Genomic DNA, 26,292 nt, shown 5'->3' with positions numbered 1-26,292 from the left:
TGTTCATTAAATAATTAAATAATTCCTGACTGTTACATTCAAAGCTAAAATACATTTCATTCATGAAACATAAATAATACACATATTAGAGTGTGAGATTTTATTATGTGCCATAAACAATAAATAAATTAATTAATCAATTAAATAAATAAATAAATAAATAAGAATTATTATCATTATATATTGACTGTTACATCCAAGCCAGTATGTTATGGCATAAAGATGCTGGTTTAAATTTACTTTAGATGTACAGACTGCAAAACTAGTAGTAAGACAAAGACCACAATGTGTTACAGTATGTTTGAGGTCAGGACAGGTAATAAGGAGTATCAGATGATTACGCAAACAATTAGTGGAAGTTAGTTAGTCAGTCATTGGTGATTGTGGCTAACTTTGCTACACAAGTTAACTTTGCCTAAAAAAAATTGCAAGCTGCACTATAGCTACTATATTAACATACTAATGAGCTACACCGAATTAGATGTCAGCTCCTGCAGATTACGAAGTATTAGTTCATTTAAATTAAAAAAGTAAAAATGAGTAGTGTATGCAGATATTCTCATGGGATTTAAAATGTTTACAAATGTATTTCCACCATGTGTGAATATATGATGCTAGCTCAACGCTATTCCTCAATGCGTGAATGCCCTCATCAGTCTCCCTTGTTCTAGAATTGAAAAGACTCACTCGCTGAGACAAGGCCCAGTGAGGGCCATTGTGTTTGTGTGGATGGTGAGGAGCATGGTGGTCCTGGCCCACAGACAATGGGTCCCATCCTATTAGCGTTGTGTAAGGAGGCCTGCTGGGAGAGGACATGCTGAATTAGCCCCACCATGTTCACCTAATCTGTCACTGCTGCCAGGCCATACGGCATGTAGGACACAGTTGTAAAGTGACAATAGATATTACTAAAGTCTTTTGTTGACCACCAGAGATTGACGGGGTGGCGGTGTGCGCCATAGCCAAGCGGCCAGATGTTTGTTCAATGGCGAATTAAAATGTTCAAGATGGTGTTACTGACTATGGTTTTAAAAACTTTGCGCTTAGTTTTATATTACACTGGTGCACACTTTTGCTAACAGTCATTTTCATTTTTGGCTATTTTTGATCAATGTCTTTTTCATTTTTGAATTCTTAATGCTAATAGACAGCTAGCATAGCTTTTAACACTTCTAGCTTGGGGTGAAAAAACACACCGACAAAGTGACTGGAAAAAAAAACAAACATAAAATGTAAAAATCACAAGATGTAAATGTTTCTTACACCTCTAAATTGTCTTGTGTTTACAGTTATGAAACCCACTGCCAAGATTTCACAGCTTGTTTGTGGTTCATACAATGCTAATCATGATCTGCTGAGTGCAAACTGGGGGTCAAAAGTATTCAGCGATTCACAGTCTAATAAAACTGTCTCCAGAGGTGTCTTTTGAAGGCTGTGCAATAATCATCCAATTAGATATAATTGGTTAGGTGTTCAACCTCTAAATTAGGTTCCTTAATAAGACACCACCACTCAATTTTCCGGGCAACTGTGAAAATAATGAAAACAATGTATTAGCTAGTCTACATCGGTATAGCACACCGCCTGAAAGTCCTGTAGAAACAATTCCAATTAAGACAAAACATCAGACATCTGAGTAAACACACACAAACATAACACACACACACACACACACACACACACAGACACACACACAAACACACCAGGGGGAGCTGAAGCTAACAGTTCAGGGATCCAATGTTTGCTTTCCTGAGATTGAATATTTAACGAAGTGTGTGGTTAAACAGTAACATAATGCTCCCGCATTGACAGGCTCATTAATTTTTAACCTGTCATGCTGAGATTCCACAGTGTTGTCTGAAATTGGTTTTACATAAAGAATTAGGACATGACATGAAAGCTGGGAATTTAAAAATTGATCAAAAGTCCAAATGGACGTGTTGCTCATTTATGGTGTCTTCTCCCCTTCATCTCACACTTTTGGTAACAATGACATTTGCGACTACACTCTGTAGCTTGTTGTCTTTTTTGATGTCTTTTGTCGCTGTCCATGTCTCTTGGGACAATGCTAGGCACAAAGATCACCCATCAACAAAGCTTGATATGTTTCTTTCCCTTTATCATGTCACACTTTCACTCCCCCTTTATCTCTGTAATTTTGCATTCACAAACAATCCTCTATCCACCAGACACATTGTTATCAGAGTGATTACATAAAGACAACCCGGTCATTGAGAATTCCATACTGTCTCTTTGCAGTGGAATGTGTACCTGGTTTGTCTTTGCATAGATATTTGTTTTCAATTCAATTTACTAGAACTTCAATAAGAATCCATTGCTCAAAACCCATGAGGAGAACATACAAACTCTACACCGAGAGTTTAGGGCTCAGCTGGGACTCAAACTGGAGACCTTCTTGCTGTGAGGCCATTGTGCGACCCACTGAGCCACCGCTCCACGCAAACAAAGCCAAAACCTAGATATTTTAGGCAATATAGAAATCCTGGCCAGGACGCATCCTGGGAAAATGGCACGTATGGTCACCCTACGCTCCACCCTTTAATAGGAATGTGTAGCTGAATTACATGATTAAGGGATGTTGACACTGACACACTCAGTGACACCATGAGCAACAGCGGTGATGATGCAACCAACTTGAGCAGAGTTCAACTTCATGCACATGAGCTGACGTGGTGACTATCAAGAAGTAAAAACACTGGTGCTCATATGATCTGCCCCCTGAGATAGTTGGATACTTCAGTCGAGTAGGAATACCTACTAGCAGCCAACATTACAGAGACGTGACGACCTTCAGTGTTTTAATTTTCCTTGGCTTGAACACCCCTTCCCTAAGCTGAACTGTGGGTTGTGAGAGTGCACTAAGCAAACATTTATGAGGTGTGCTGAGCTCAGAATTTTCAGTGGACTCTGCAGATAACCTGTTTGGGAAGCAGTCCATGTCTAGGGATGGGTCATGGTCCCGCCTGGGGCTCATGTCTTTGGGCTGAGGGGATCATGTGATGGGTTCATATCATAACTTGTCAAGCAGGAGCTCAGCTGTAAGTGTTGAGGGGGCCAGTGACCCTGGTGTTAAACTTGCACTGTAGGGCTCTGGTGTTCAGCTTGCACTGCACTCTCTGAGGGAGCCTTGCTTTATGCTTGTGTTCTGCTCATGATGCATGTGTTGAAGGGCCAGGGAGAGCTAATGTTCAGTTTGTGCAGTATGTACTGAGGTGTCCAGGGTCCCTAGTGGTCAGCTCACACTGTGTGCAACAGGAAGCCCAGGGCCCAAGTGGTCAGCTTGTCCTTTTTGCACCAAGGAGCCTGGGCGACCTAGTTACCACCTTGTGCCACATATGCCAAAGGGCCCAGGGGTCCTAGTGGTCAACTTGTGATGTGTGTGCCGAAGGGCCTAAGGGCTCTAGTGGTCAGCTTGTGCTGTATGTGCCAAAAGGTCTGGGGGTCCTAGTAATCAACTTGCAACATATGCCCTGAAGGACCTGAGGGCCCAAGTCGTCAGCTGCATGTGCCAAGGGGCCTGCAGGCCCCAGCAGTCAGCGTACGATATATGAACTGAAAGGCCTAAGGGCCCTAGCAGTCAACTTGCATTGTATGTGCCAAGGGGCTCTAGTGGTCACCTTATATTTTGAATGCTCTGAATGCACCAAGTGCCTTGGTGGTGAGCTTCCTTTGGCACTCTTGGACTGCTTGTCCAAAGGCTTTAAAGGCCCCTAGCAATCTGAGACCCAAGGGCACTAGAACCAGTATCCAGGTTCATACCCCAGCCTTTGCAATGATAAACAGATACAGTCAGAGCCAATATCACAGTGTGTATATATGTATTAAAGTGTGTGCGCATTTCTGTTATCAGTGTTTGAACACTGTTTGAACATTCTTAGACACAATTTGAGAAATAGTCAAGCTGGGACATGAGTGGAAAAAGCTTGCTGTCCATCACATCATTACCAGAGAACATGTGATCAGAGATGTCCGCCATAGGCCTACACACCAGTGCAAACAGAAAAACCACAGTACAGAATATAGGGCGCCAACACAAACACAAAGCACAGGAACCACACCAATAAGGCAATATAAGACACTTCCCTTGGTTTTATGAAAGGAACTCTTCTGAGTATTTCCTTCTGTAGGAGCCAGGTGGCCAGGCAGCCTCAGGAATTAAACCAACATTGTTTTCTTAGTGAGACTGGACTAAAATCTTCAAGGTTTTAACAGAGTGTCAGACCCTCATCCCAAACTAAATTATATTAGGGAGACAACAGGGAAGACTTCTAAAGAAGTAATTTATTTCCACCCCAGCAAATGAGCTGGTGTACTTAGTGGGCCACATAATCATTAGCACCTGCAGACAACAACAGAAGAGGTTGAAGGGAGGGTCAAAATAATGAGGACGAATTCTATGCTTTCAGAAACAAAACACACATCTGCATCCTTGAGGTGCATTGTTAGCTACTGGAATACACATTGCATTGTGAGTCTGCAAGCTGTATTTGGGGAAAATGTACCTTTAAATACTATCAGAGCTGTTGTTTTGTTCCAAATGACCCTTAGCAATCCATAAACCGTTCCGTTGTCAATGTATCTGGCTATTATTTCAAACCAAAAAAAGCACCACAGCACCTCCCAAACTAGAATTTTGCATTCTTTGAGGAAAAGATGAGTGGTACTTGGCCATGTAAAATTCACTTCAATACTAGGCTGTTGTGTATGGTTGCCACCGCATTATTATGTGGTTGCCTAACAGGTTGCCTGTTTTTAAGCATCTTGCTATGTGGTTTCTTACCTGCCCAGGTTAAAAGTCTCTATGATATTCTGATCCCTAGATATGGCTCATATCTCTATTTCAGTCTAAATGTTGTATTGTTCATATCTTTAGCTAATATTTATACCAAGACGAATGTCTGGTGCGAAAAACATTTTTATTTGTATGAAAGATAATGCAACTGTTTGCAACACGAACATTCGCATAGCATCAATGCAACAGATTTTTTTTTTAATAGATCACACTGCAAAGACAACTGTACAACCAATTAGATTTGGACATTTAGTCACATGCTCAGAGCCGCTGCTGTTACATAAAACTACGACTTGTTGGTGCTTACAAGGAGGCTATTTTGCTATGCGAATTGAGTGCCATCATAGTACTCCTGCATCTGGCGTTATCTTATAAACACTATAGTGAAAACATTGTTTGACTTTCTTTCTTCTTCGTGACAAGAAGGTATCAGAAATGGAAAGTTACGCAAAGCTGCTTTGTGTACAGTAACTGGAGTATTTCTGCATTTCCACAAGCGCCACCTACTGTAAGAGAGTGAATTTGCATTTTCATTCGGCCATCTGGCATTTTTTGCATTGATCTAAACAGACAAAAATGCAAAAATCAAACCAAATTTTCATAAATTTGAGCTTAATAGTCAAGTATGAGCAATAATAAACTCGTTATGGTACTTTTCAGTGGTGCTCAGTATGTCAAGAATCACTATTGCTTGACCTAGCAAGCACCACTAACAAGTACAATCATGAAAGCAGTCTTAAAATGACACAAAGTAGCAAGAGATATATAAACCGTATGGCTTGTTCTGGGGTGTGGCGGAAAGGGTCCGGATGTATGAGACCTCCACAAAAGGGCACTGATATGTCTGTTCAATGAGGCATGGAGCAGAGGCGCTGGGAAACAGCTCAGTGGTCACTCTCTGAAACTGGAGACCGCCAGGAGATCCTTTAGAGAGACGAGACATGATACTACTTTCTTTCAATCCTGATACTAGGCCAGCCAACAATGCAAAGGATGCTGGCTGCTCCTCTCACCTGTGTTTCTTCCTGCCAGGACTGGGAACAAAGTGATGGCAGATGTTGCTTCACAAAAAGAGTCTGAATTGAAGGTGGGAGGTTAAAGATTACTGAACATAATCCCTCAAATCAATGACTGGTTTCAATGGCATGTATCTGTCGGACACCTTCAAGCACATTTTAAGGAATAGTGATTTTTTTTTTTTTACTTGCCTTCATGATGCTCCAAACCTGTATCTACATACAAGTTTAAAACAACATGAGTGTGCGTAAATAATGACAGAAATTTCGTTTTTGGATGAGCTTTTACTTGAAAGTGTCTCTCGCCTGCATCTCATACACACAAGTGGATGACGGAAGTTTTGCAAAATAGGATATCCGAGTCTGTGGTTTAAGGCACTTTTCATCATACTTTTTTTTTTTTTTCTTTTAACATTGCTATGCTAAAACGTTCTGCATTTTAACATTCTCAATAAAACTCATTCTGTATGATTTATAAGATTGTTTCCCCATGGGGACCTCAATTTAGGTCCCCACGATGACACGAGTCCCCATGAGTTTGTGTGTATTCAGTTTTAAGTCCCCACCGGGACATACCGAAGACAATTATTGTCTTTATAAACCAGTTACACTGTATACAAAACTCTATAACCCAATTATTATTATAAATGAAACCAGTATTAAAAGAAATACATTTTCATTTTAAAATAAAACACAGCTAATGTAAAGCTTATCACAATAAGCTAAGCAGATATTTAATTTAGTTATTTTCTTATTATTTTTAAAATTAAATTAAACATGATGACATTGTAAAAAAATATATATATCATCATAAGCTAAGCACATCATTATCATAATAAAGTTTCTTTTGTGATTTTTCTCCTGACATGTCAGTTTAGGAAAGAGTTTCCATTTATTGTCAAAGCATTGTTTCTGAAATGCATGAAAAAGCAGGACGTTTACTTAAGTAGGGAGGTGAAAAGCTCTGAAGAGGGCTTGGATTCTCCCCTGCCTGAGTTGTCCTAAATGAAGGCACGTCTGCATGCATTCCTTCTGTCCCTGACAATGGGCCGACATCCTCTGTGCCTAATGGCTGCTGAGCTCTTGCCTTTGTCCCTTGATTAACTGCTCTATTCAGGGCTCAGCCTGCTAATTGCATATCCTGTATAGCTCCCCTGCATTACTGTAAGAATTAATGAGACACAATTACTGCACCCAGCAAATCTCTGGCCAGTCAATCCCAAAGTGCCCCCCTCGACCCAGCCTGAGCGCACTAGAGACTATAGAGCTGTGCCTCATCGTACCAAAAAACAGCACTCGGCAGGGTTGTTTTGTAAAATAAATGTATTTATTTCAAGCTAGTTCATAATTAGGCCCTAGAGTGATTGATAGACTGAGGAAGAGTGAAGAAAGTAAGCCAGAAGAGAAAATATGGAATAGTATTCTACAGCAAAAGAAACAGAGAAAAGAAAACAACAAAAACAACTTTTCTGATGAAACAGGAAATGAGAATGGGGCCAAATAGTACCATAGTACTACCAGGGCTTTTTGGACACACAGACTTGTTTACATTGTTTACATTTAAAGGCTTCTGCCTAATTGTTTGAAATTAGTTCTGTAGCCAATATATACATGCCAGTATTAAAAGTATCAAATAATAAAAACAAATAAATAAATAAAATAAAATGTTAATAACTTTAATTTATTTATTTTTTTTTACCTTTGGTGTTATTTTAAAATAAAATAAAATGATAACATACGTGGAACCTTTCAATTGATACTGTTTAAAAAGCACCTAATTAACCATTTCATATATTTTATACAATTTTAAAATGTAGCCGACTTATTTGGGGGATATCAAATTCATAAATTAGTTTCCACAAAGAACCCAATTGTTCACTTTTAAGACGTTACTGTTGTGATTCGTAATTAATTGGTTATTCTTTATTAACTGGTCATAGTTCACAAGTAGTTCTCAATGAGGATATTTTTATTTAATAATTATCAAATATCTAATAAGGAACTACCTTTGTCCTAAATTTCATACTACTTACTACTTAGTTAATCTTGCTTCTCTATTAGTTAATAGAATTAAGTTAAGTGTTAATGTAGTACTGCCTATTACTTCCTGCATAGTTACTTAATAACGGATCATTATTCTAAAGTGTTACCAAAAAATTGCTGAAAATGTACTCACTCTCAGGCCATCAAAGATGTATATCTTCATCAGGACTTAGCATTACATCACTTGCTTACCAAAGGATCCTCTGCAGTGAATGGGTGCCTCTTCTGGCTAAAATACGAGTCCTTTATCCATAATATTGCTTTCTCCAGTCATCCCGTCTGAATCAGGAGAGAAATATGCACATATCAAGTACTGTTTATATGCGAAAACAGAAAACATTTTTTTAAGAAATATGTTGGTCTGAAAGGATAACAGGAGACTTTTTCAATGGAGGAAAGTGTTTTTATCAGCTCTTTGGACTCTCATTCTGACGGCACCCATTCACTGCAGTGGATCCATTGGTGAGCAAATGATGTAATGCTACATTTCTCCAAATCTGTTCCAGTGAACAAACAAACTCACCTACATCTTGGATGGCCTGAAGGCAAGTACATTTTCAGCAAATGTGCATTTTTGAGTGAACTATTCCTTTAAAAATTACGCATGATTTATAGGCCCATCTCAACTCATAGCAGTGCTGGAAGAGTAAATATATAGTAAAGAAAAAATATGTCCCATCCTCAATGTCCCAGATCTGTGATTCACTATAAACATGGAAATACCTTCACTGTCTGCTACTGTACTTTAAACACTTTGTTTATAAATACAAAACACTTCCTTAACTGCAGTCGACATGATAACATGTCACTCATAAGAACTGAAACACATTATCACTCCAAAACAGCAGCGTGAACTTTATCCGTCTGACCCTCATTAAATGGCCAAGCTTGGCTAGCATCACAGCACGTGACCGCTCCCCGCTTCACTGATGTTTGATGAGTGATATTTTCCTGCAGGCGTTGCGGGTGTTACTGGCTGCCGGCTGGAGCGACAGCAGGGCAGTATTCCACCTGTGTTCACCTGCGCGGGAGTCAAAAACTCATTTCTCAATGTAAGTTTGAGAAAGGTTTCTTTAGGAACCATATGACTCACCGGCTCACACTGAAAAGCTAATCTGTTTCTTTTGTGTAACTGGATATGTACAAAGTAATCCGGGGTTTCTTTGACTACAGCCTGAGCACAAAACAAACTACCACATGCAAATCCCAGCTCATCTATGCATTTAAAAATGCTCACTGCAGTTTGTGTCGCTAATGCTAACTCTGTAAACAACAAGTTAGGGTGCAGAATGATGTTGTTGAGGCCGAATTTGGTGTGTGTGTATGAGAGAGACCGAAAGAGTGTGTGTGTGTGTGTGTGTGTGTGTGTCGGAAAATACTTCTGCAATCCTACTTGGTGAAAGGGTGAATTGTCGGGTGTTGTGAAGGAGAAGTGAAATTAGCATTAGCTTCTTAGACACAAAAGAGGATTATTGCTGCTGCGTATGGCATATTTTCAATACTGTTAGCAATTTCTGGAATGTCTATTTGGATTTGGAGTGTTTACGCACCTGTCAATCACCTCCGTCACCCTTTTTCCACAGCCGAAAAAAAAGCCCCTCTGCTCCATTCATCTTTGTGCGCAGTGCTAACAATGCAAACTCTTGTACATTAGCCTCTTCTGCCTTCTTATCAGAGCAGCAGAGCGTCTCGCTCTGTACCTGAATGCTCTTTGTTTCTCTGTGACCCCCTCTAGTGCAGGTCACTGCCTGCAGCCATTCCAAACTGGATTAGGCCATCATCAGGTTTCAGGCTCTCACACATAGAGCGGATCAGGGGCCCCCGGGTGGATCCGCCGTGTTCGGCGTCAATCAAGTTTCTATTGCTACGCTGACGGCTCGTGGGCCTGTGGTTTTGCACCTGAGTGCAGCAAGTGTACACTGCATTGTGATTGGAACACTTTTAGTTTCAGATCACACTTTTTCTTGTCTGAGTGGAAGTGTAGAGCAAATCTCATTAAAGCCAAAGTGAAATGGAACACTGAATGCTGTGCAGTTTACATTGCATACTATTCGTTAAAATAGTAAGTGAAACAGAAGGCATTATCCCATATTAAACATTTTAAACAGTAATATAACCGTGTTTAAGTAATGTCCAGTTCTCATCAGGGAACGTATATATAGTGTGCTCAGTATACATACTAAAATGCAGTAATAGTAAGTGTTTAAAGGAATAGTTCACCCCCAGAAAATGAAAATTTGCTGAAAATGTACTCACTCTCAGTGAATCCAAGATGCAGGTGAGTTAATTTCTTCATCGGAACAGATTCAGAGATATTTCGCATTACATCACTTGCTCACCACTGTGGATCCTCTGCAGTGAATGGGTGCCGTCAGAATGAAAGTCCAAACAGCTGATAAAAACATCACAATAATCCACAAGTAATCCACACCAATCCAGTCCAGCAATTAACATCTTGTGAAGCGAAATGCTGCATGTTTGTAAGAGAGGAATCCATCAAGACACTTTAACTTTAAACCGTTGCTTCGTAAAAATGCTTCTGGCGAAATACAAGTCCATAATCCATAATAAGACTTCCTCCAGTGAAAAAGTCCATCCCCTGTTGTCCTCTCACATCAAAACCGGCATATTTGTCTGTTTTGGCTTGTAAACGGTGCTTGGTCTGTGCATATTTCTCTCCTGATTCAGACTAGACAACTTTTTTCTTTTTTTCACTTGAGAAAGCAATATTACGGATAGATGAATATTATGAAGGTTTAAGCCAGAAGCAACAATTTGAAGTTAAAATATCTTAATTATGGATGTGGTTTTTTTTTTTCAGAAATGATGAAGAAACAAACTCATCTACATCTTCTGGTGGCCTGAGGGTGAGTAATGCTTTTGCAAACTTTCAGTTTTGGGTGAACTATTACTTTAAATAAAAGAAAGGCTGGGAAAGGAATGGAAGCTCGGGTGTTTATATTAAGCTTAATTCATCCCAGGTGTGGTTTGTGCACATTTGTTCGCGGGTCTAAAGTCTGCTAGATGTGACAATGTAAATATCATGATTATGGCTAAATGTGATAAAAGAACTTTATATTAAATATTGCAACAGGCATTTATCACTCAGTTTGGTGATTTCAAATATAACAATTTATATTAATTAAATTATATATATATATATATTGATTTATTATATTCACATGTTTATTACTCGAATGTATGGTAATTTATATTATATTTATTGACAGAAGTATCAAGTTCAATAGTTCAAGTCAATAAATACACAAAGATATGACGTGTGACTGCTGAGGCCACATCGTATCTCTAAAAGGTAAGATCTATTGTCTTAAATGAGTCATTTAGTACTTTCTCTCCTCTCATTTGATGAAATCACACCATATTAAAACACTCAAAGGAAGCCACTGTCAGTTGCTAACCTAATTTAGCCAACACCACACACAACATAAACACCTCCTGTCATTATGCAAATTGAAATGGCCTAATTATCATCCACCAAATTACAATAGGGTGAAATTGAAGCAGTCTGCAGAGTGGGATGTGGTTCATTAATCTTGCATGATCACGCTGATTCTGAAATGTAGCATTTATTAAAAAGTGAAAAAATCAGGGTGACCCTTGGCTGTATTAGTTCCCTGTGGTGCATTCACTGGGTCAAATTCAGGGCCATAACTACTACATATATGGTGGGGGGAAACAACCCTCCAATATTCACATTATATGGGTCAATATGGAGTTTTGAATTCTTAAAGGAATATTATGGCATTGTTTGATCTTCCTCATGTCATTCAAAGGTAAAATTTGACCTTTGGTACTCCCAGTCTTAAATAAATGGGTACATTCATGGTCAAATTACATCATACACATACATAAAAAGACAAAACCAAAAAGTGTAAACTCTGCAAATGTCATGCTAAATTACTATAGCATAGTTAAATTTAGTTATAGAGTGCTAAGCGTATTATTGTACAGTAAGTGCACTGTTTCTATAAAAATTAGTTGTGTTCAAAGAGGCTCTGCTCCCCTTCCACCATTACATTTTAACCAACACTCCTAAAAATAAAAGTTCTTTGTTGGCATCTATTGTTCTATAAAGAACCTTTAACATCCATTGAGTCTTTCTATTGCACACTAATGGGAAAAAAAATGTTCTTTAGAATATTAAAAATGTAATTTAAAAATAAATGGTTTATTTAAGAACTGTTCACTGAAATGCTGTTTGAGGAACCCAGAATGGTTCTTCTATGGCATCGCTGTGAAAACCCCCTTTGGGAATCTTTATTTTTAAGAATGAACAGATAGTCAAGTTCAGGACTCGGTTGATTGCTGCTCTCGCGTTGAATTAGTTACACAATCCTCACTACATGGACTAAAAAAAATGCATCCATTGTGTTTTCGTATTCCTCATTTGTTCTGGTTCATATGCTTAATGAATTTGTAAATGTAAAGCAGTCTGTTTCGTTACAAACTGGTTTTGAACCAATCAAACAAAGCTTGGTAATGCATGACGGTCACGCTTACTGAACCTGAAGGTGAACGTTTATTGTTCCTACCATTCAAAGGTCGAGAAATACACCTGAAGTTGTAAACTTTCTCCACCCTGGCAACTTTTATTCCTCCTTCTCTTCCTTCTTTCACACCTTTACTCAGTAACCCTCGCTCACCCAGCAATAACATCGAGTAAATCTATAACGTTTCTTCTCTTATCTCATCAGCACCCACACTGGCAATTAGCTAAAGATGAGAGCGAGACAGTCATATCAACAATACTTGAACTTTGAATACTTGAACTTGAGCATGTATTATTCAAAAGATGCCAGATCCATCAACAAGCTTCCACTTGAGACGATGTGGGTGTAGGAAACCAAACAGAAATCCAGAGGTTGCTTCATCTCCTGGGTGAAACGGTACAGGATCGTAGGCGATTATGGGTCTCCTAAGGATTGGGTTTATCTTGACCCCCCTGCCTTTGCGTCGCCGGAAACATTACTTTACTTCCATCACCCCGCAGCCACGAGGCACCTCAACCCTCGGCAGATATCCCAATGCAGACTTCAAACACAGCCTGCATACTCACATCAGTTCCTTCTTATCCAACCTGTCAAGTGCACTCAACGTTAAGGGGAAATTAATAAATAAGTCCCCCTGTTTACCCACTCACTCTTTTAGCGTGTAAATAAACATGTCTTAATCTTCTTGCTAATGAGCAATAGAGGGGGCCCAGGGTGGATTTGCTGGAGGTTCTTGCCCACGGAGCAGGAAAGGTTTGACAGAATGAAGCAAGAAAACAAATACGCCTGCATGTGCTACACTCCGCGAGGTCGTCTTATTATACGTCTGCTTCAAGCCTTCCGGATGTTTCTCGTGCTGCTTCTGCCTCAACTTCTGGTGGTTTTTCCTCCTTACCTTCCTTTCTTTCTATCTGTCCCTCCATGTGTCTCTCTTTGTCTTCCCTCAGATCAGTGTGGCCTTTCCACCGTTCGGCTGTCCTGAAATGAAGACAGACAGAAAGAGTAAGTTGAGAGTAGGGTTGGGTCATTTATGCTAGATGGTCAACTAGTCATGATGGTCGACTATAGACATCCACCAACCATCTAGTTATTGACGTTGACTAATGGGTTTCTTATCTAGGCTGCTCAGGCTATCAGATTATGTTTACTAATAGCTATTTAGACATTGTTTTACCACATTTACATTCCAATCTAATTCCAGTCTGGAGTTAAAAACATGTTCTGCAAGACCGACCAAATTCACAATGGATAAAACCGAGTCCCACCCTACAGTCTCATTAAAAATTGTGTTTTGTTCAGAAATGCATTACATTATGAAAGGTAAATGGGTTGTGAATGCCAGATACACCTTGAGTCCTTATTTGTATAGAAAGCAGGAAGAAAAACAAATCTTTGGCTGATAGCCTGTCACTTGGGAAATTAAGGACTAAATGTTGTGCTCTGCCATGACAAGTTTTATCTAAATGTTCTGTGAATAGAAGATGTATCTAATTAAAATGGCATTTTCAGTCTCTAAAGGCATAATATTCAACCAACACATTGTAAATAATTAAAGAATAACAGTCATATTTATGATTTGGGTTTCACAGTATTGAATATGTATTTCTTCTAATGGTTGGTAACAGGAGTCAACCTTTGAACGCAAAGTGCCATAACCTCATAGACCATAGTCCAGATAAACAGATAATGAGTGAACTGAGAGCAGGACTTGAAAAGCAGCTGCCAAAAAAAATAAAAAAAAATAAAATAATTGCTTCACAGAGATTTAATTCGTATAGCTACTTCATATTGATTAAAACATGTATTAATCTTTATATATATACTGAACAAAATTATAAATGTAACACTTTTATTTTTGCCCCCATTTTTCATGAGCTGAACTCAAAGATCTAAGACTTTTTCTATGTACACAAAAGGGGATTTCCTCTTGAAGATTGTACACCAATCTGTCTAAATCTGTTTGGGTTTCACAGTATTGAATATGTATTTCTTCTAATGGTTGGTAACAGGAGTCAACCTTTGAACGCAAAGTGCCATAACCTCATAGACCATAGTCCAGATAAACAGATAATGAGTGAACTGAGAGCAGGACTTGAAAAGCAGCTGCCAAAAAAAAAAAATGTTTAAATAAAATAAATAAAATAATTGTTTCACAGAGATTTAATTCATATAGCTACTTCATATTGATTAAAACATGTATTAATCTTTATATATATACTGAAAAAAATTTATAAATGTAACACTTTTGTTTTTGCCCCCATTTTTCATGAGCTGAACTCAAAGATCTAAGACTTTTTCTATGTACACAAAAGGCCTATTTCTCTCAAATATTGTTCACAAATCTGTCTAAATCTGTGTTAGTGAGCACTTCTCCTTTGCCGAGATAATCCATCCACCTCACAGGTGTGGCATAACAAGATGCTGATTAGACAGCATGATCATTGCACAGGTGTGCCTTAGGCTGGCCACAACAAAAGGTCACTCTAAAATGTGCAGTTTTATCACACAGCACAATGCCACAGACATGCAAGTTTTGAGGGAGCGTGCAATTGGCATGCGGACTGCAGGAATGTGTGGGGTTATGGTATGGGCAGGCGTATGTTATGGACAACGAACACAGGTGCATTTTATTGATGGCATTTTGAATGCACAGAGATACCGTGACGAGATCCTGAGGCCCATTGTTGTGCCATTCATCCACGACCATCACCTCATGTTGCAAGGATCTGTACACAATTCCTGGAAGCTGAAAACATCCCAGTTCTTGCATGGCCAGCATACTCACCGGACATGTCACCCATTGAGCATGTTTGGGATGCTCTGGATCGGCGTATACGACAGAGTGTTCCAGTTCCTGCCAATATCCAGCAACTTCGCACAGCCATTGAAGAGGAGTGGACCAACATTCCACAGACCACAATCAACAACCTGATCAACTCTATACGAAGGAGATGTGTTGCACTGCGTGAGGCAAATGGTGGTCACACCAGATACTGACTGGTTTTCGGACCCCCCAATACAGTAAAACTGCACATTTTAGAGTGGCCTTTTATTGTGGCCAGCCTAAGGCACACCTGTGCAATAATCATGCTGTCTAATCAGCATCTTGATATGCCACACCTGTGAGGTGGATGGATTATCTCGGCAAAGGAGAAGTGCTAACTAACACAGATTTAGACAGATTTGTGAACAATATTTGAGAGAAATAGGCCTTTTGTGTACATAGAAAAAGTCTTAGATCTTTGAGTTCAGCTCATGAAAAATGGGGGCAAAAACAAAAGCGTTGCGTTTATAATTTTGTTCAGTGTATATATATATATATATTTCTAACCTTATGTCAAAACACTGTCAATCGTCACTCCACGCTGCATGGTTTTTACTGATGCACGCTCTATGGTATGTAATAACCTGCTGATTTGAGGTACACAGACACAGCAAGCGGATCGATGAGAAGGATGTCGTGTCTTGTGTGCTCTCAGCGGTGGATTGATTAGCAGGGCTGGCCCTGTTTGTCAAGGTAATAAGGTGAAGGTGAGGGGACACCCAGGGAGCGCGCTCCACCACCTCAGGGGGCCCAAGAGGGGCTCCAGCCCCACCTGCAACTGATTAGCTGCCAAGCCCAAAGAAAAAATGTGCTGATGAGGATGGGGGGGCTGGGCCGCCCCTGTTTAAAAAAAAAAGTTACTTGGGGCAGTTCCCTTTAAGGGACAACTTTGTTCTGTGTCTAGCAATGGTTCCCAATCCTGGTCCTAGAGAACCCCCAACACCGCACATTTTAGATGTCTTCCTAATTAAACACACCTGATTCAACTCGTCAGCTCATTATGGAAGACAAATGTGTGTGTCAGCCCTGTTGAAAAAACCAGCATATGCTGGTTAGGTATGTTTTGAAGCAGGGCGGCAGGTTTGAGCTGGTTTAAGCTTGTCCTTGGTCATGAGCTAGTTAAAAGCTGGTTATGAGCTGGTCCTGAGCAGGAGTTGCTTAGGACCAGCACGTGACCAGCTTAAACCAGCTCAGGACCACCTTAAACCAGCTCATGACCAATTAAGGTCCAGATTAAACCAGCTCAAACCAGCTGCCATGCTTCATAATATACCTAACCAGCATATGCTGTTTTTTTCAAACAGGGGCCCTCCCCCACCTCCATCTCTCTATGGAGAAATGTGGGGGCCTGGCCAAAGTCAAAGAACAAACATAGCAAAACAATTCCTAAACACACCCTTAAAACAAGGTTGTTAATTGACTTAGCGGCACTCTGACAACATGCTAGCTCTGTTCTGAAATCTAGTGTCCTGACTCCTGTTAAGTCAGGTGTGGTTGTCAGAAATTCACTGTAATAAAACAATGTGACAGTGTTTCAGGTATTATGCAATGGCATATTGGTGCTTGTTTATTTTACAACGTATTACCATAAGTCATTATAATTTATTAATTTTAATTTACCAAGATTCTTTAACTAAGCTTCCAAAATCAGCTTTTTTTACTTTCAAATGTACTGATAACCACCATAATAATACAAGTGGTCAAACAGAAAGCAACATTTTTAATCAGAGTTAAATGGCCCATCCATTAAACAGCCAATGCTTCTACATAAATAGTGCACAGGTTCATACCCACAAAACCAAAACACCATTAGTCTAACAGACATGACACAAAAATAATGCAATAAACATTAACTAAATTAACAAGGGACTTCTGGGAACATCCTTTTATAGCTTTTCACTGTAAATTATTTGATAATTTAGAGATTTTAATTGCAAAAATAAAAACATAAATTTGACAATATTGTAGAGTAAAATTAAATGCAATGTTAAGCCATTTACCTTTTTTTTTCATTGCAAATGGTAAGGTAACCTACAGTTAACCAATCACTGTAGCATTCTTGCAGTCTTTTTTCTGTAAATATTTCAAACATTTTTTTACAGTGTATCTTTTACTTTAGACAGCTAACTTTCGCACTCTTTATGCAAGCAAACAGAAGGTTCAACTCACTGACAGTTGATTCCAGAGCTTGGTGTTAGCATGTTGCTAAGCTAACAATGAGATACTCTAATAAATATTAAAAATAGCATTCTGTACACAAATATTGCATAAAAATGGGTAAAATAGTTTATAAAGTGTATTTATAATCTACATATGTATCAGTTTGTGTGGCTTTTTCTTAACTTTTTTTCACTGAACTTGCAGCGTTTTTAATTGCAAAAATAAAAACATAAATTTGACAATATTGTAGAGTAAAATTAAATGCAATGTTAAACCATTTACCTTTTTTTTCATTGCAAATGGTAAGGTAACCTACAGTTAACCAATCACTGTAGCATTCTTGCAGTCTTTTTTCTGTAAATATTTCAAACATTTTTTTACAGTGTATCTTTTACTTTAGACAGCGCACTCTTTATGCAAGCAAACAGCAGGTTCAGCTCACTGACAGTTGATTCCAGAGCTTGGTGTTAGCATGTTGCTAAGCTAACAATGAGATACTCTAATAAATATAAAAAATAGCATTCTGTACACAAATATTGCATAAAAATGGGTAAAATAGTTTATAAAGTGTATTTATAATCTACATATGTATCAGTTTGTGTGGCTTTTTCTTAACTTTTTTTCACTGAACTTGCAGCGCATTCTGGGATGCATGTTTTGGAATGCAAGAAAGTATCAGTTCTTTAGTGTACTGTCTCTGTGTACACAGAATTTGGTTTAATGTTGCTAAGCAGGCAGCTCTCTCCATTTTGGAACAGAGCTGTTTTCCAGTTGAGACTAAGGATTTGGTAGATGGGGAAAACGCATGTTCTCTCACACACTGGCAGACAGCTACAGACAGCTTAATTGTCTCAATAGTTTCTCTTCTTGACCTCGGGTAAATCAGCTATAAGATAATTAGAATTTGCACATGCTCCCTGTCACTCAATAACTGCAGCATGAGCCATAAATCTGAGTTTCGCGGCAATTCACAGTGAATCATTACCTGTCCACTGAGCAGCCAGCATTAATGTCTGACTCTCTCTCTCTCTCTCTCTCTCTCTCTCATATCTTACACCTTCCCACTCTTTATAACCAAGACAGATTCCAGATGGATGTTTTCTCTGCTCTGAGTGTACTAAAGTGCGTGGTGCGGGGCAAATACACATATTAGTCTGGCTGAAAGCCTTAATGAAATGTAAATATCTCTGATAAGATTCACACTGTGTACCCAATCAATTCATACTATGCTAATGGATTACACACACAGACAGTGTTTCATTAACATGTTCAATGTCATTAGGATTCCTATATCGAGAGGTGATTACTGGAAACAAGATTACTTAAGTGAAAATTGGCAAACTATTAATTACACCTTAAAGGAATGTTGCAAGTTTAAAACAAATTAAGCTCCATCCACATCATGTGTGGCATATTGTACTACTACAGAAAATAAATTGATCTTGTCCAATAAATAAATAAATAAGATATTGCATTTACTATTGCATTCACAGTAAGGTACTCTGGTGGTCAAAGTTTGGAATAATTCAGATGTTTCAATGTTAAAAACAGACTCTTATGCTCACCAAGACTGCATGTATTTGATAAAAAATACAGAAAAAAAAACGTAATATTGTGAAATATTATTACGATTTAAAATAACAGTTTTCTATTTTAATATGTTTTCAAATATAATTTGTTCCTGTGATGCAAAGCTGAATTTTCAGCATCATTACTCCAGTCTTCAGTGTCACATAATCCAGAAATCATTCTAATATGCTGATTTGCTGCTCTAGAAACATCTATTTTAAATCTATTCAAATAGAAAACAGTTATTTTAAATTCAATTCAAATTAATTTGTATAGCACTTTTCACAATACACATCGTTTCAAAGCAGCTTTACAGAAAATGCATGTGTCTACATTACAATTTAGAGTGATCTGTTATCAGAAGTGAATGTGTCCAAGTAATGTTCATTTCACAGATGAACAGTTCAAGATAAAAGAATCATACAGTCAGCTAACATGAATTAATTTTAGGCAGAAGCTCATTAAAGCGATTATGACAAGTGTGATCATGATGATTACAATATAGAGACATTTTGGCAGTTGTGCGTGTCGATTCAAGTTGGCGTCATTTAGGGTCATTGCAGGGGTCAGCGTCATCTCTTCACAGGTGTTGGATCATCTGAAGTCTTCCTATGAGGCTGGATCCACGCTGGAGCTGGCATAATCTCTAGTTACCTCAAGATGGGCATAGGAACAGAAAGGCAAATGGAAAATAATTAGCGTATTTGCAGTTCATAATGTTTCAAACAACAAATATGTTTGTGTTTTTTGTTCTGATATAATTGGGAACAAGTGTATGAGATTCATTGTGTGAATGCTTGGCTGAAGAGATGTGTCTTTAATCTAGATTTAAACAGAGTGAGTGTGTTTGAGCCACGAACATTATCAGGAAGACTATTCCAGAGTTTAGGAGCCAGATGAGAAAATGTTCTCAGTTCTTTAGTGGATTTAGATATCCTAGGTACTACTAAAAGTCCAGAGTTTCATGACCTTAACAAGCGTGATAATTGAAGATCAGTTAAATATACAGGAGATAAACCACACTGTAAAAAAAATTCCGTAAAATTTACGGTAAAAAAATGGCAGGTGTGGTTGCCGGAATTTTACCGTAAAAAATACGGTAGCAACGTTTTAGGTTTTATGCTTTTAACTTAAATCATGGTAACACACATGAAACTGAAATAATGCTATAAACATTCATTTAACAACATTAGGTGTAACACACAACCCTAATTTACAAAACTGATAAGAAAAAAACTAAGAAGAAACATAGTTATTTCAACAAAAAAACATACAATTTGAAATGTAACGCAGGGAATTCTGGGAATGTCAATTTTCAAAAGACAAGATCTTTTCACTTCCAAAAACCATATACTACCGTAAAATTAATGTCCAATACAAATTTTCACCGTATATAGTAGGGGAATTTACCGTTAACCATTTAACAGGTTTTTACTGTAGCATTTTTACAGTATTTTACCGTTAAATTCACGATAATTTTTTACAGTGCATCTAGGGCCTTATAGGTCAGCAATATTTTGAAATCAATACGGAACTTAATAGGTAGCCAGAGTAAAGATGATACAATTTGGGTAATATGATCATATTTAAATCTATCCATCTAAAATGTTTATGGCATAAAGACAGTCTTGTTACAGACTGCAAAACTAGGACTAAGACTCATAAACAAAGACCACAATTTACCGTAGTATGTTTTAACTCATGTTAAAACTGAATAAATCAACAAACAAACAAACACAATTTTACAGTTCAAAATCTTTTTAGGAAAATATCTTGAAAACATTCAACTTTATGCCATAAACGCTGTAAATAGATCTCAAAAATCCTTTAATTACATTTACTTTCAGATTTGGTTAATACAGTCAGAAAACAGTTTGAACAGATTGCAGAAAAACTACAAGAAATTCACGTAGAGCTCCACCTTGTATTACTGGAATACTATTTGAAAGACTCTCTTACTTGTAGAAATGAATTCCCATCTGAAGCTTCATAATCCACACTTTAGAAATAATAATAAGCGCACAAAGAATCTTTAGGCCTGATACTTGAGAAGGTGTGTTATTCTGGCTGATGGCCATCGGCCACCATTGCAGTTCTTTCTAAAGACTCGTTCAATGGTGATTTGAAAATTAACTTTCGAACAGATGCACTAATTCCATTTGTACTCTGGAATGCCCGGGCACTATGTAACCCAAGCCCGGCCGGAGCTGGGATAGAGCCAGGGTAAAAGGTTACGCTCCGACTGCTGGAGACTAGAGTGTGCTCTATCTTCCTGTTAATCAATATGGCTGGGGGAATAATGGACATAATCAGTGAAAGCGATTCTACTTTTCATCTGCCCGCATTTGCCACAAGCCTCAGAGGGCACACCTGTTCCTAAATCCCTGCGAGTTTCCCTAAAGAAAGGAGTAAAATCATTATTGAGATATCGGAGCTCAAAGAGAAGAAAAACAAACCAGCGCAACAGGTTTGGGGTTTGTGATGTCCCATAACGTCATCTCAGCTTTGTAATGGAAATCATTAAACGGTTGTAGCAGAGGAAACAGCTTTATACATATTAAATTTAGGTAAATGTAATTTACTCCTGATGGACGTATGGGCCTTTTAAGGCATCAAACAATAGTTCAAAGAGATCACACATAAAATCTGTTTAAAAAAACTCCTTCTGTAGCTATTGATCATGAAAGTATTTGTGAAGGAGCTCTTTAATCATTTGTTTTACGCTCTCTAATTTTACTATTATATTGCATTTCCTTTAAGACGGCCTGTGATAATGAGTTGGGGGAAGGGGTTGCTTGTTTAACCGCTGCCACTCTTTAACAAACTGCTTTGCTTGTTCTTGAGTTTGCAGTAATTACATCCACTGCAGGAGCTCCGCGCATCCACACCTCCATTAAAACATCAACTCCCCGCTCCACCAGCAGGACAACCCCCCACTGGGCCCTATCATTCACAAATTCATAGGGGCCCGATGAGATGGACTCTTGCTGTATTTATATATATATAATCTATGCAGAGCTTCATAAAATAATAGGCTGAAATAATGAGGCTCAGACGGTAATCATTTGCTGGTGAAATTGCAGCTGGACCCAAAGCCAAAACAATCAAACAGATGAATGTTAATATAAATATGGGTAGTTAACAAGCAGTGTGGCATGCTATAACCTACCTAAAACTATTTTAACAACATTTTTAAAGTTGTGTATGAATACTGTACATGCAGTTGTATGGCCACATGTATATTTGCACTTTTAAAAAGTTATTTGTCACATCGCAGTTATATTTAAGTGAAATAAAAAGGTAAAAAGTTTAAACATTTATATTTTATATTTATTTTTAAAAATGTTGACCAGTCAAATCACCCGAATTTTACATTTTACCTTATGCATTGATATACATTTGTATCAAAAATCATGTTCATGTCCTGCTATTAAATAAATAAATAAACAAACAAACAAACAAACAAATAAATAAAACAACTTCAGACCATTTTACAGCACAAATAATGTACACAAATTACAAAATTAAATCGATTCTGTTAAAAAGAAAATCCAAGAAAGAAAAAAAAACAATAATAGTTAATTGTCTGATATATCTTAGAAATTAGCTTTGCATCCTATTTCGCCACAATATAGCACGTCTATAGACATGTCATAATATACACGGCTACTAAACAAAGACATCAAATAACTTAAAACCATACATTAGAGATTTAAACGCTAATTTTATGCGTTAAATTTGTTTTATGTGTGATCTCCCTCCTTAAGGAACAAACTTGTGTCTTTGATCTAATTTGTGTTCCCTTTCAAAAACAACCTTCTGCAATTATACACCTTGAGCAAACGTGATTGACACATCTCAGCGACCCGCCCTCGCCGCGTTGTGATTGGCGAACGGCGCACGGGGGGCGTGTCGCCTCGGCTGTCTTTAATACTCAGTGCGTTCCACTCCACGGCGCTGATTTGTATGAGAACGGCTCTCATGAACACCACGAATGTAGAAAACGCGTTTACACCGAGAGTTTTTTTTTTTTTTTTGGGTAACAGATAAGTTTAGACTATTCAAACGCGGCTTTATTTTGGAACAAATCGCTGGAGCGAGAACAAGGAGAGGAAATACGAGACGCTTGTATTTATTCCCTCAGCCATTTTGCCGGCGCCCGGCCGAGGGCTATTTATTCTCGGTATGCAACCCAACCGCGACTCCGTGCCAAACAAGTGAAGCGGAGATGGGTCTGCTCTTCAAGATCTGAACTGAACTGTTTCCAGCGCTGCATTGCTTGTGTTGACAGGGGGCGGGGGGAAGAATGGAGTACTACCTGTTGGGGATTTACCTGTTCCTCGCGCTCGCCCTGCTGCCCAGGTCGAGCGGTACCACGGCCAAGGAGATCACCTGTCAGGAGATAGCCGTTCCTCTGTGCAAGGGCATCGGCTACAACTACACCTTCATGCCCAACCAGTTCAACCACGACACGCAGGATGAAGCCGGCTTGGAGGTGCACCAGTTCTGGCCGCTGGTGGAGATCCAGTGCTCCCCGGATCTCAAGTTCTTCCTGTGCAGCATGTACACCCCCATATGCCTGGAGGACTACAAGAAACCCCTGCCGCCGTGCCGGAGCGTATGCGAGCGAGCCAAGGCGGGCTGCGCCCCGCTCATGCGGCAGTACGGCTTCCCTTGGCCGGACCGCATGAGGTGCGATTTGCTGCCCGTTCAGGGCGCGCCAGACACGCTGTGCATGGACTACAACCGAACCGACTCCACCACAGTGTCGCCGGTGCTGTCCAAGCCCACCAACTATCCCAGCAAAGCCTTTAATCCACACAAAAAGAAAAGCGGGCGACCGGGCGTTGGAACCAAAGCGAGTAAACCCTGCGAGCCGGGCTGCCAGTGTCGCGCGCCGATGGTGGCGCTGAACAGCGACCGACACCCGCTGTACAACCGCGTCAAGACGGGTCAGATCCCGAACTGCGCCATGCCGTGTCACAACCCGTATTTCACCCAGGACGAGCGGACTTTCACGGCCTTCTGGATCGGACTCTGGTCGGTGTTATGCTTCATATCCACCTTCGCCACCGTCGCTACATTTCTAATCGACATGGAGCGCTTTAAATACCCCGAGCGCCCGATTATTTTCCTCTCGGCGTGTTATATGTTTGTGTCGATCGGTTATATCGTGCGATTAATTGCCGGGCACGAAAAAGTGGCGTGCAACCGGGAGTATGACGTGGAGCACATTCACTACGAAACCACCGGCCCCGCGTTGTGCACCGTTGTGTTTTTGTTGATCTATTTCTTCGGGATGGCCAGCTCGATATGGTGGGTCATCCTCTCGCTCACCTGGTTCCTGGCGGCGGGCATGAAGTGGGGCAACGAGGCCATCGCGGGCTACTCTCAGTACTTCCACCTGGCCGCCTGGCTCATCCCGTCCATGAAGTCCATCGCCGTGCTCGCGCTGAGCTCGGTGGACGGCGACCCGGTCGCCGGGATCTGCTATGTGGGCAACCAGAACTTGGACAACCTGCGGGGCTTCGTGTTGGCGCCGCTAGTGATCTACCTATTCATCGGCACCATGTTTCTTTTGGCCGGATTCGTGTCGCTGTTTAGGATCAGAAGTGTAATTAAGCAAGGTGGCACTAAAACTGACAAACTCGAGAAGCTGATGATCCGAATCGGGATCTTCACGGTGCTCTACACGGTTCCCGCCACCATCATCGTGGCGTGTTACTTCTACGAGCAGCATAACAGGCAAAGTTGGGAGATCACTCATAACTGTTCGTGTTTATTGGAGCAGGAGGTCAAGAGGCCGGACTATGCTGTGTTCATGCTCAAATACTTCATGTGCCTTCTGGTGGGCATCACCTCTGGAGTTTGGACCTGGTCCGGTAAGACCCTGGAGTCCTGGAGGAGTTTCTGCACGCGCTGCTGCTGGGGCAGCAAGGGCTCCTGTGGCTCCATGTACAGTGACGTGAGCACGGGATTAACGTGGAGGTCCGGGACCGCCAGCTCGGTGTCCTGCCCCAAACAGATGCCTTTGTCCCAGGTGTGAAACAAGAAAACCCTATTAATTGTTGAGGGGTCTCTTAGTCTTTCAGTCGTTTGCATACAAATGAACTTGTCGATGGTTTCTGTTAGCGGACGAACTGGTTGAAACAGTGCGGCAATGCAGAAACAATTACGTCTCGCTAATTCCATTCTATTGATATGGACATGACAGGCATTCATTCATTCTTAAGGAGAATTCGGGCATTACATTGTTCCTAGTGGAGTAACACATGTCCCCAACTTGCAGCATTTCGTGTCGTTTACTTTTACACGTTGTTGGAAGACAAGTTTTGAATTGTCTGAACAATCAAAGATGATTTAAATAAGCCTTAATGCTTTAGTGCCCTATTATTGTTATTGTTATTATATACGGGTTGTTGTTCTTTTTTTAAATTGCGAAATGTATTTATACAAACTTGTAAATGGTGTATAAAAGATGATTTATAAAATGATTGTACATTTGTATATAGTGTAGATGCCACACGAAAAGCAAATATGACTTTTATTTTGACAATAAAATCTTTTTGAGGAATCTGAATCTCTCAAAGTGCTGCTTTCATGCCGAGGAAGCTTCTGGTAATGAGTGCTCCGCATCGGCTCTTTGTGGTCATTCCCAATGAAGATGCTTTTGTGGGAGAAACTCTTTGAGGCCTAATTAGAGACAAGGGCCTTGTCTTGGAGAATCTCCATAATTGTTGAACCCTTCACGTGCTTGCTACTTAATTTACTAAAAGAGGGCTGGGGAATGGGGTTTAAATGCAGGAAACGGGTCCTTTTAATCTGTGGAAACTTTGATCTTTCTTTTAAAATCTAGAATAAAGGTGCCATGTAGACAGAACCTTTAGACTGATGTGCCAAGTTTTTTATTGTCTAATTTGAGACCGTTGTCCTTTGATCGACGTTATAGAAATTATTTGAAGTTCGGGGCCCCAGCCATGTTTTGTTAGAGAAAACCTGTGACAGTTTGATTTTTTTTTTTTTTTTTGTAGCACTATCAAAACGTCCTTTTTGAATTCCAGCTGTATTAATTAGTAGTTACACTCACAGAGACGTTGAGTGAAAATCTACAGGTGGTCCGTTAACGTAATCCTCAGAGCCTTTTTGTGAAACTCCAATGGAGATTCTCTGACAAAGACACTGAAATTGTTGCAAAATGGTTAGTTTTGTCTCATATTACATGTCAATTATTTGTTGGGGGGGAAATCTAACTGGGAATGTCTTGTTGCAGTATTTCTGTGTATTTCAAGCTTTCTCTGACAAAGACACTGAAATTGTTGCAAAATGGTTAGTTTTGTCTCATATTACATGTCAATT

General features: G+C 39.5%; 1 protein-coding gene across 1 annotated transcript; it reads left to right on the top strand.

The window, feature by feature from the left end:
- Positions 1–22,910: 22,910 nt before the first annotated feature.
- LOC107717597 (frizzled-8-like) lies at positions 22,911–25,452 on the top strand. The gene has a single exon (XM_016524439.1). It carries the CDS (start codon positions 23,243–23,245, stop codon positions 24,980–24,982), a length of 1,740 nt encoding a protein of 579 aa, XP_016379925.1. The 5' UTR covers positions 22,911–23,242; the 3' UTR covers positions 24,983–25,452.
- The last annotated feature ends 840 nt before the right edge of the window (positions 25,453–26,292 follow it).

This window comes from Sinocyclocheilus rhinocerous, unplaced genomic scaffold (assembly GCF_001515625.1).
Source record: "Sinocyclocheilus rhinocerous isolate Xijiao unplaced genomic scaffold, SAMN03320098_v1.1 scaffold1422, whole genome shotgun sequence".
NCBI classification, from domain to species: Eukaryota; Metazoa; Chordata; class Actinopteri; order Cypriniformes; family Cyprinidae; genus Sinocyclocheilus; species Sinocyclocheilus rhinocerous.
The sequence above is the reverse complement of the archived record's forward strand: the minus strand, read 5'-3'. Positions and strand labels throughout refer to the sequence as shown.